General features: G+C 38.4%; 1 protein-coding gene and 1 pseudogene across 1 annotated transcript in view; one reads left to right on the plus strand and one right to left on the minus strand.

Annotated features, from left to right (window-relative positions):
* The window catches only part of LOC139123704 (ubiquitin-conjugating enzyme E2 Z-like), a 585,434-nt pseudogene that overhangs the window by 199,094 nt on the left and 374,112 nt on the right, over window positions 1-12,228 (minus strand).
* The window catches only part of LOC139123887 (DNA ligase 1-like), a 122,969-nt gene that overhangs the window by 103,133 nt on the left and 7,608 nt on the right, over window positions 1-12,228 (plus strand). The window contains exon 9 of the mRNA XM_070690038.1: window positions 1,779-2,072. Coding sequence (XP_070546139.1) covers window positions 1,779-2,072 — 294 coding nt within the window. The remainder of the gene's footprint in view (window positions 1-1,778; window positions 2,073-12,228) is intronic.

The raw sequence follows: 12,228 nt of genomic DNA on the forward strand, positions 1-12,228 counted from the left end.
ATATTAAAGCTGTATGTCCAGCTCAACAAAAATTATAGATTTTTATCTTTGTAAATATTGCCTCTATTTGCTCACCATTTTGTGACATTTTGTACCCCTGTTACATTAGGAAGGGATATTTACAATATTGATACTATTTGAATTGATTTCAAATGCAAAGTAGTAATGTATTATAAGCAATTACGAACTAAATTTATTCTTGGAAAAAAAACACTGGAGAAAGGGCCAAATATTATGCCAAAAAATATTGGCAATGCGTGTAACTATGTCTGTCCAACTCTATGCGAATTGATAATATGAGAACAATAAATATAGTGAAGGCTGTAAGCTGCAACAAACCACTCATACATTTGACTAACAATGAAATCTTCCACTATGTATCATTCTTTATTCTGTCTTTATTGAAGCTTGGGTTCTCTTGCAGTTAAAAATATTTCTGGAAGGCGTCTGTCCACATGTTACTCGCGTTACCTCATTTCCAAAATCAAGATTTAAAAAAAAATTCTTTTGGTATGCATTGCTGAAATGTTGTCATTTGAGGGTGCCCTAAATTTCATGTTTTATGGCGCAATTGAATATAAACCAATGGCCACCATTACAGAGAGCACCTGAATGGCAGGATGTCTGTCCTCCTTGTTACACGCGTTACCGGTGTTACGCACGTGGAAGTAATTGTAGTTTAATTAAATACTGGATAGAATAATGTTAATTTGTTTTTTAGTGTGACAATTCTATCTGTATCAGAAAGTTACTGAAAGCTTTCTTTACAACTATTGATGCACCTCAGATGCCCATATCGTTTATGAAAAAATTGGACAGAACTGATGATGTCTGTCCAATGTTACATACGTTATCCCATAGACAATACAGGGGTCTTCCCTCTGTTGTCTATATGATTATCCACAGAGCCAATTTATAACAATTCACTTCATAATTCTGAGGTATTTAACTTCGTCATGACATATACATATATAAATCAATCAAGTACATTTATTCAGATTGGAACACACACAATTTGTGTATAAAGCCAATCCAGTGTCTGTCCATGTTACATACGTTGCTAGTTGCCATAACATTGCATCAGATATCCTCCTCTTCTGATAATATTTAAGATTAAAATATCTTCTGAAGTGTGTTTCTAGTTCTTGTAGACTAATGGGTTTCTTTCAAACTTGGCACAGGGATGACAATGGCATACATGTGATCAAATACAATACAATGTCATGTCTGTCCATGTTACACACGTTACTGTTGCCGCGACAATTTGCCCTCCTCCTTAAACAAAGAAATTATTTATCTTAAAAAAATATTTTTAGATGACACACCTGTAGTATTGTCCACCCACTCAACTTTTAGATTCAGATTAATGAATTTCGCCAATAGCGCTGTTCACGATTACAGGTTTGTTACTAAATATAGCTGTACGCGCGCGACATCGCACACGCAGCTTGAAATGCGGACAAATTTTATCAATGTTGCATACGTGGCCGATTTTGCAGCTAGTACTCAGAGTCGTGAATATGTTTTTTAGTATTCATTGTTACACCAGCAGTCACCCACTGAGATGTATTTTCGTCGTTCTTGCATGCGTAATTTTCAAAAGCGTTATATGAAAATGCGGACAAATATTTATTTTTGCATATTAATGAGAGAACAGTGACGTAAACTGCGAACGGCCCTATTTTTGACCTTATTGTCACAAAGTGGTTGCACTTTACTGTGGAATGACTCTTTTACCATTATTATCTGGGTATATTTTTACTTTTCTATGCTGTTAGCATTGGAAGGAAAACAATCTGAACCTGAGCCGGAGAGGGCAATTTTAGAATCTCAGCTAGATGGGGCCAAGAGAGAAAAGGCTGTTTTGGAAGAACGATGTAAGGAACTGACACAGAAACTAGAGAGTACTGAGAAGGCAATGGTTAGTCAAAGAGTAAAGAACCGTGAGAAGAGAGAGAAAATGCAGTCTCAACTTGAAGAGCAGGAAAGGCTGATCAAGGAACTGCAGAATAAACCTGGTGAATCAGGACAAAAATTGGAACAACCTGACTTGCAAAAAGAAGAAGAGAAAGGTATATTGTCTTTAACAGTGATATAACCAAGTATATTGAAATATATCAAACTTAAGAGTACCGGTATAGTAAGGTGGAGCTGCATGTTGCCAGCACGATTTTTTCGATGGCGTATTTCCCACCCAAAACAATGTTAAAACCCCTATAACCCATACATTTTCTACTGTCCTTGTCCTTGCTTTTCTTCGTTTTGGCATGGTGAAATTTTGCGGTGGTGAACAAGAAGTTGAAGTGGACTATATATAGCTTTGATCACATGATATGCGCATGGATAATGACGTGGAAAGGGTGATGCAATTTGTTTAGATAACGGTAAACAAGGGCAGTTGGTAGATTAGGTTACGTCTCAAATGCAACCAGCAAGTGGTAGGGTTGGTGACGCATGGTGACCCATACATGTCAAGGTCTAAACCCTTCCCCCTTGTCCCTCCAGACGTTAACAATGATTATAGCAAAGCCATATTCACCCATTTTTTTTGAAAAAAGCCCGTTTTTGGTATTATATCATTCAAATTAATTTAAGTCTAAAAGTTGGCATTGCTTTCTACAACGTAGTACCTTGGTAAGTGGCGTCCATTGTCTCTAATCACCCGGCCGGTTTCGTCTGTTGCCTTCTGGAAAAGTGATTGATAATTCATCCTGGAATTTCAATGAAACCTCTGAACCTTCGTCTTTCCATTCAACATAGCATCCATCTGACCCCCTTTTTGCAGCTCCTCACACTTCTCATCCACCACAAAATTATAATGGTACAGTCCTTAGGGGGCTGTTTTTCAGCAAGATACTTGCATGATACACCCAATAATGCACAGAGCAAGAGACAACATTTCATCATGAATTCCATATCCTGTGCTAGAACTGCTGGAATTCGAGCTTTCCAAGATTGTCAGTAAGTATATACCTCCATTCTATTCCATATGTAGAACTGCAGCAGAACAGAATACGATGCATCTTATACACCAAACCATTACAAAGTTACTTTGGTGTTATAAAACAAACAATTATTATAGGCAAAGGACGTTAGGCCCATTGATACTCAATACAGCTAGCCCCGTGTGGCGCTTGTGTATCTGTGAAAATTATTGCCCTAGAATGCTGTGACATGTAATATCATGCTTATTCCATTCATGTAATATATTGAAATATATTTGGACTACACATCTGCAGAACAAAAATACATGTTACTATACTCCCAAATGTCACTTTAAATTGCGTTTTTAAACTAGGACGGCAACCACGAAATCATAGATTTGAACACTGGTGTACAGCTTAAATCGGTCTATTTACAGCAGAATATAGTGCCCTAGCCATGGCTTGTCGGGACACATTTCAATACAATATGAACATTGAACAATAAACAAACAAATGATAAAAATTGAGATATTATATGATTGATATGGACGTACATATATAGTCTATTCAAATATAATAATTATAACACTGGTCTGAATTAATTTGCATTTCCCTATTTGCAGAAGGCCTACGAAGCTACCATGGAAGACTGTGTTGATGTTATTTCTGCAAGACTTTTATGGTCGCCATCACAGAGTTTGCCTTTACAATGACATCGTAAATACTTTCGTATTTTTACGCTCCCATATATGCATATGTATATATGCGAATGGGAGGTATTCGTATAAGGTGGCAAAATGGCGTCTGTGTGTATGTATGTAAGTATGTATGTATGTCTGTTAGTCCGTCCACATCAAAAACTCCTAAACCGTAGCACCTACTGTCTTAGTATTGGTGTACAGGTGCACCTAGGGGTGGAGATGTGAATTTGTTCAAATGAACATGTCAGTGCCAAAAATATGCAAATGAGGGGGAAAAAGGAAAAATCCTGCAATGGCTAAAACTCGGGGATTGGTCAGATTTGGTGAAACTTGGTATGCAGATTTCTTTAGGTATTCTAAATTATGTGTGCAAAAATTGGGATGAAATTTGCATGTTTGTATTTTAGGGTATATTTTCCGTTTTTAGTCAAAAAATCTTGTTCTCTGAAATCGCTCATCTGATTGCTATGAAACTTAATATTCATGTTCCTCAGAATGACCTAAGTCATGCTTGTACAAATTGTATTGATATTGTCATGTTTGTAATTTTGGGCAATTTTCCCAATTTTTGATAAAAAACTTTTTTAATCCAAAAACTACTGATTTGATAGCTTTGATACATGTATTTGGTATACATGTATCTAAGATTAACCTCAATATAATGTATTGAAGGTATGTTGAAACTGGCAATTTTTTTTATTTTGGGGGCAATTTTTGCCTTTTTGGTCAAAAAATTTTTCTCCTTAAACTTCTAATCTGGTAGCTTTGATATCTAGTGTACAGGTTCCTAGGGTTTATGTTAATTAGATATATTTAAAATTAGGAAGAAATCTGCAATTTCGTATTTTGGGGGGCAATTTTTCTCATTTTTGGTCAAAAAATTTGTTTCACAAAATTTACCAGTCTGATTGCTTTGATATTTAGTAAACCGGTCCTTAGGGTTTTTGTTAATAAGATATATTGAAATTAAGTTGAAATCTGGAATTGTGAATGTTTGGGGCAACTCTGCGAAACTTTCAGTTTTACTGAGATGTCTTTCATTTTGAATTTTTAAGATTTTTTTGGTAATTTTATATTTACTGGAACTAAGAGTACATAATGTGGTGATTTAGTAAGCATTTGATATGGTAAACTGTATTTGGTGTTGAAATGCGGTAAAAAAATCCTGGCAGATTTGAAAAAATTCCAAACAAATGCCAATAAAAAATTCAGCCAGAGAAGGTTTGACAAAAAGAAAAGGTGGAGAGTGGGGGAAAAAGAATGTACAATGGATCGGATAAAAAAAGACAATGTACCTCATCAATCTTCCAGACACCATCCCTTATCAAATGGTCCACCCCGATGTATTTTTGTGCACAATTAACCATGCAGTCTATTTTAGTTTAAGATGTCAAGTTAGGTAAGGATTTGAAAGGAATAGTCAAGTTCACCACAGTTTAACTTTATCTCTTGTGTCATCATCCTTGTGTAATTGGTTAAGTTTGTAAGTTGTTCCAGATGTGGATGCAGCAGCTGTTCTGGAAGAAAACAATGTTTACTTTTCCCTGTAGGGTTTCTGAGTTGATGATTGTATGTTGAAATTTCTCCATGTATCTGGTGTATGGGCAAAGTGTAAACATTGGTGCATGTTATGTAATTAAGTCTATGTCAAATATTGTAAATGAAAAATCAAGAACAGTTTACTGTGTGCTGTTAAAAGATAACATATTTGTCAATACATAAAACTGCCTTGCAGATTGATTTTCTTAAAGATTATCACAGAAGCAGAAAAGGAAAAGAAACTAATCAAATCGCTGTAACATATTCACTCTCAGTGCCTGTATAGGCCTATACTTAACTATTTTATCATTACATTCAGCTGTTTGTTATATCTTTATCACTCTCTGACACTCATGGGCCAAGGCACACTTGGGGTCAATGTCATCACTCTGTGCCAGTCTGTGTATGTCAGTCTGTCTGTATATGTATGTCCATGTTTCATACAATTCTTGACTTGTTTTGATAACTATATGGGAGCGAACAGTGATGTTGTCACTATTTTTGAACTTTTTTCTACGTTGTTCTTGAATTCAAGTAACTTGTCTTGTGACATACAATATGAAGTACGCGTTGTGTCCGATTTATTATTTTTTTGTACCGATACAACGCTGAACTAGAGAACGCTAGCCAGCCATGGTATAAATGATATTAAAATGTACGCTCAATTAAGCATACATTTCACTTTGGGTTTTGAAATACTTTAACAAAACAGAAGATAATACAAAAATATTACATCGCTATACATGAATGTGCGTGGCCATGTTCATTACCCTATCTTTCAGACTGTGTATGGCCACTTATACGGCATGTCGACTCCATTTTGCATATTTTTTCCATTTCAACTACCTATCTTTATAGTGTCTCTCAGTTTCTACACACTCCTCATGAATGTCCTTTCATAGGTTGCAAACATGATTTGCCTCGTCGTGATCACAAGGTGATTACAAACTTGTCAAATAAACAGCTTTTAAGCTTTTTCCTTTGCGCTTCGAAACCCAAGCTTGGCAACTTTGTATTCAGCATTCTGAACTCTTTTTTGATCATGACCTAACCACGATTTCATCGACAGGTTGTTGACTTCAAAGTCACATGAAGCATACAGCTTTGCATTGAAGTGCGTCATCTCAGAGTTGGACTGCGCGACTACCATGTTCAACCCAAACCAAATCTCATCCCAACCATGGCCTTCTTCTTTTCACAACCGGGTCAACATTATACTGTGCAGAGATTTGTTTTGATTTTGCGTATAGCAATTTTCGGCTCTGTTCAGTAGAATCTTGTCTGACAATTTATCGATGCCTGGTTGGACGGCATTGATGATAGCCGGAGGAAGCGGGCGTTTCAGGGGCCAGTATGTATTCTTTCCCGTCACTTTATCCTGTTGCCATTTACACCAGCTTTGGGCGCCCTTGGGGCAGTTGTCATGACGGGGTTGCTCATAACTACTGGAGTAATGATCAAAAATAGCCCGAGTTCGACTTCTCATCTGTGTGACGTCACCTGAATTAAAATTAAAGGTAATGTCAATGAACGAACGTCACTTTCATGTTTACATGAGTTGATGTACTTTTGACGATGACATAAAAAAACCCACAAAAACTATCAGTTAGATCGCTCGAGGAAAAAACAAACATGATGAAACAATGGTTTCAGTGTTCGACCATAGTAAAATGTTAACCCTGGAAGCTAAGTTGAAAAAAACATTACTTATCTATCTATTCAAAGAATTTGTTTTGGAGAAAGACAGTTCATGAATTTACATGGACTCGCAAACTCATGGCGAGTGTGGTGGTGGCGGTGGTGGTGGCGGTGGAGATAGGGAGTCAGAAGGCAAAGGCAAAGAAGTATTAGTGGCGACAGTAGGCTGGGCAGACGATGTGAAAGTCTGACCAGTATTTGTATGCGATGGAATATAAAGGGAAGGAAATGGATACATTTTTAGAATAAAGTGCGGAATGATGTTGATATGGTCATTGTTGGTAAAAGTATGATTGCGGTGAAAAATTATATGGCAATATTTGCATGGGGTAATGTTTCGGGAATCTGTCCATGCGTTCATTGTTGCTCACAGGTATACTGGGTGCACTGAATGTAGAGGCAGATCTGGCAATAATTCTGCAGTGAAAATTTTGCAGTGAAACACAAGTGGCGACAGCTTGTTTTTTCTTTGCCAGTTTGCTCGGAAATGAAATTCCCCGAGTTTCCAACAATTTTTGTACTCGGTTCGGCGTAATAGATGATTGTTTTTCTTCCCTGTTGCGCGTGAGTGACAATCGTGACTCAATGATCCCAGGCCATACCTGACTAACTTCTTCAACGTCATCAGGAACACGACCGCCATTAAATGACCACGCAAGAGAGTGATGTCAGCATTTAGTAGGACTTGTCTCATGCGACCGTTGATGAAATATTTGTCAGGATTACTATTAACAAGAAAAGAGTGGATACGGCTTTCAAAAGTGTTGCAATATCGAATCGGCTGCATTCCGCTTTATTTCAAGTTCTGTCTTGGCAATTTTCAAAGCATTTTCAGCTTTCAGTTTTAATTGTGCTAAAGTGGTCAACTCCTTCTTACTTTCGGCATGCATGTCTATTTCACCGCACAACAAGATATCATCACAAGGGTCTGAGGGGCAATTGGCCTTGGTATGCCCAAAATGCTGATGACAATTTCGGCATATTTTTCGTGACGTGTTTCGGAACACCTTCGGGTTGTACAGATTTTCCATTTCCTGATACTTCCTTGTCAACTCTTCTTCTTTAGCGCATTTTAGTTCGACTTCTTCTTGTGTTTTTCTTTAGCTCTATTTCAGTGGGACTCAAGTATAATTTCCGCTTCTTTTCCACATTGGCATCGTTGGTTGCATACTCTGTCTGTTAAACGCGTCTCATCCTACCAGCACGTGGAATGTGTGGGAGAGCCTCGGTGTCGGAAATGTGTCTCGGTGCAGGCAATGCTCCCTCGTCCACCTTGACATTCACAACGGGTGTGTTGCTGCTTCAAAATCGTTGCATGCGACTGAAACTTCGGTCGTCAAACATATCAACATACGTTCCCTCAGCATCCTTTAAACTTACGCAAAGTAGGTTCAGTCGACAGAGGTACGGCACTTCGGTCTTCAGCGTGTTACAAAATTCATTGAAATCCATTAAACACATATCCCTGTATCCCATTTCAACTATCCTACATCGGTCCTGATTGTGGTAGCTGTAGTGCACTTTCACGTCAACAAGCTCACTTGATCATTCCTTGGATAACAACATTATGATAGTTATTCAAAGACAGTAAAACCCAGCTTAACTCTGGGAACACTTTTCTCTGCAACATGACGGCTCTTATTCCTGCTTCGAATGAATCAATGTCTTGTTGTTTCGTTTAGCTCGTTATTTCCGGACCTCATATAATCTAAGGACAGCTGGTATTAATTAAAGTTGTTTGTAACCACCCAGGATTTTGAGTTGATTGCAAGCTTTTTTATTTTCCACGGTTTTTCTTTTTCACTTAGAAATATTTAATTTATCAAATACTATAAACGTCCATTATACTTGACGTACGGCTGAAAATTCACAATGGGTCGGGCCTGAAAATCACCGCATGTCGCCGTCACATCACGTAACTGCTAGATAGCCACCATGCCGTCCCTTCATAGAGCCACAGCTTTTCAATTGAACTTTTACGTCACTTTTATCATCGCCGTCTTTTTCTGCATATATAGTTATTCAATTTGATTGCTAAGCGTCTTGGCTGACTCATCACAACCCTTTCCTTCCTCAATTTGCCATCGATGCAAAGTGACAACCTTTCAATTGTTACGTTGTTTTTTTAATTTTACACTGATAAAAAGAACAGCTCTCTATCACAATATTTTTTGTTATGGCCACGAGTACTTTTGGGCAAAACAAGCACAACAGGTCATGATAAGGAAGGGTACCGTGAAAGCGCCTGGTTTTCTTTTACTGTCCTAATGAATTAAAAGTTGAACCTCTCTCCATTGTGTCTGTCCACTCTGTATGCAGTTGTATACATGTTACCTTGATGCCATAGCTGACATTGATCCTATGAGAATTTGTTTCATTGACGAGAGTGGCTTCACTTTACAAGCAACAAATATAATTTATGGACACTCTCCACGTTAACTTTGTGCAGTGGAAATTCAGAGGTACAATGCTGGTGCAATTTTTACATTGAGTTTTATGATAAGCCCACTTGGTGTTTCACATACAAATGTCATTCGGGGTGCATCCAACACTGACATGTTTCTACAATTTTTCGTCCACAGTTATGGATAACGGTGTCCCAGCACTGTTCTCAGGTGACGTCGTTGTAGTTGATAATTGCCCCACACACCATAAAAGAGGAGGAGCAGTTTTGTCAGAGTTTCTGGATATCTTAGGATCGAGTACATATTCACTCCTACGTACTCGCCAGACTTTAATGTCTCTGAATTTGCGTTTAGATGTTTAAAGAATGTGTTTACACAACCATTCTATAAACAACTTGCAAGCGAAAACTTGGAATATGCCATACTTTGAGCAGTCACCGGAACAGTGTTTAGCTTTCTTTTGATCAGTGGGATATCTTACCATATAAAAGTTCATTTGTTACTGTAGTTGTTCTCTAAGCTGTGGCAAAATATGTTTTAAGTTTTATTCACATTTGTACTCAGTGAATTTCTCGCTCAATCAGGGTTTTACATGACGCGCATTTCTGCGTCCTTTACGCATAAAACCGGACCCAGGACCCCTCAAAAACTAAACTACGCGTCCCTTCGGACGCACAAATATCTGTTGCTGGTGTATATCTCGCGAAGCTGCTGAACACGTGAAACACATCCCAGTAAACCTTACCGACCCCATACTTTAATAGAATGCTCCGTAGTACATTGGCCTCCACTGTTTGATGACCAATGGTACCCGCGGAAACAAATTTTACTACCGTAAAAAGTGACTTTCAAAATGTAAACTGATTCTTAATTGGTCGATTTCTTGTTTGCGGCGATCAATACATATTTATGCATTATGGCGGGTCGTGTCAAATACCCAAACAAGCCGATCTGCGAAAGTTTTTCGACGGCCGCAGCAACCAGCACGATGTAGGTTCGGTCGAGGCCGAAACAGCAGCTACGCCATGCGATACTGATACATCAGATCCCCCGGCCAAGTCAGCAAAATTACGAACATTCAACAGAAGTTGGCTCGATAGATTTAAATGGCTTCGATATTCTGAAGAGCGAAACGTCATGGAATGCGATGTATGTTTGAAATCGAATGTTACATGCCCGTTCACGGAAGGTTGTTCTAATTTTCAACATTCAACTCTCACTCGTCATCAGGACTCGAAAAGTCATCTCACAAGTGCTAAAATCCTAAGCTTGAGGTCACAATTTACTACTGCTCGCAAATCTGCAGAGGACCGGCAGGTACCTAGGTGCAGGGTATGAGTAACGAACTCGAGGCGTACGCTGCACAATTACGTACTGTTTACCTGATTGCTAAACGTGACCTTCCGTGCGATGTATTCACTGACATCATGCATCTACAGAATCTGAACGGCTTAGACATTGAATATTACAAACGTCCTCAGATAGTTATGGAGTTTGAAGAGTGTATTCAACGTGTGATCGAGAAGTCCCTGATTGATAGCATATATGCAACTTGCACGTGATTTCATCGGTATAATGTTGGATGAGACTTGTGACATAACCGTTCATAAGAAACTTGCCATATATGTTCGATATATTCAGAATGGCGAGGCGAATGTTTCTTTCCTCGGTAACCAGCAAATTGCCACTGCTGCAGGGATCGAAAACGCCTTGATTGAATTTTTGACTAGGAAAGAAATCTGTGACGCGGCCGTAGACAAAATATATGGACTGGGAACAGACGGGGCGGCCGTAATGACCGGTCGTTTGAACGGGTTGGGTGCAAAATTAAAAGCCAGAAATCCAACCTTGTTCAAGTGCATTGTGTTGCACATCGATTGAATCTTGCTGCTTCTCAAGCAGGCAGAGAATGAGATATTGAATATTGCAAAGAATATCATAATATAATCCATTCATTGTATAAATACTTTAATGACTCTAGTGTGAGATATGACAAACTTAGAAAAATTCAAACTCTGTTGAATGGGAAGGCAAAACAAATAACTGAGCCTACATCTGTTCGCTGGTTGTCGGTTGAATCAGCTGTCAAGATGATTTTCATCAGTTTTGAGCCAATTGCCTTGGCACTTGCAAGTGACAAAAAAGGGGGAAAGGCTGATGGGCTGTTGAAATTTGTCTCCAATTCATTGTTTCTGCTATTCACTGCCTTATTGATTGATGTCCTTACTGTGATTGGAATTTTGAGCCTTACATTTCAGAAAGATTCTGTCAACCTATCCCATATCAAAAAAAGTGTTCAGTCTACTAGGGACACATTGAATACAATGACTAATGATTCACACACTGTCAGAGAAGTCTTTTTAATGCTTTGGGTGATGTTCCTGGCAATGGTCAGAAAAATACATACAAAAACATTCAAATCACTTACAATCAGTCACTCAGACAGAGCTTCTGTAGTGTACGAGAAAATTATATCAACAAACTACTGCAGAATTTAGATTGCAGATTTCCAGATGATGAGATGAATATTCTGGAATGTTTTGATGTAATTCTAAACCACACAGATATCCTGAAAATTTGGCCAACCTACCTGACTATGGGGTCAACCAGCTTGATCAACTGTTGAATCATCATAACAATACACCAGGTATTGATGCTGATAGAGCTAGGGCACACTTTCTTGTTTACAAACACTTCACAAGATCTCACACGGACGCACTGAATTTTGATATGTATATCAAGCTGTTGCTAACTGATTTTACAGAGGAGTATCCTGATCTTGCCATTCTTGCTAAAATTGCTCTTGTCATACCAGTGTCCTCTGCCCCATGTGAAAGGGGCTTTTCAGTACAAAATGCCATCAAACAGTGGGCACGAAATAGACTCAATCCTCAAAGGCTTAATAGACTAATGTTCATCAAACTGGTTGGCCCCATCACAGATGATTTTGACTTCATAAAC

The sequence above is a fragment of the Ptychodera flava genome (genome assembly GCF_041260155.1).
Source record: "Ptychodera flava strain L36383 chromosome 23 unlocalized genomic scaffold, AS_Pfla_20210202 Scaffold_23__1_contigs__length_28996876_pilon, whole genome shotgun sequence".
Lineage (NCBI taxonomy): Eukaryota > Metazoa > Hemichordata > Enteropneusta > Ptychoderidae > Ptychodera > Ptychodera flava.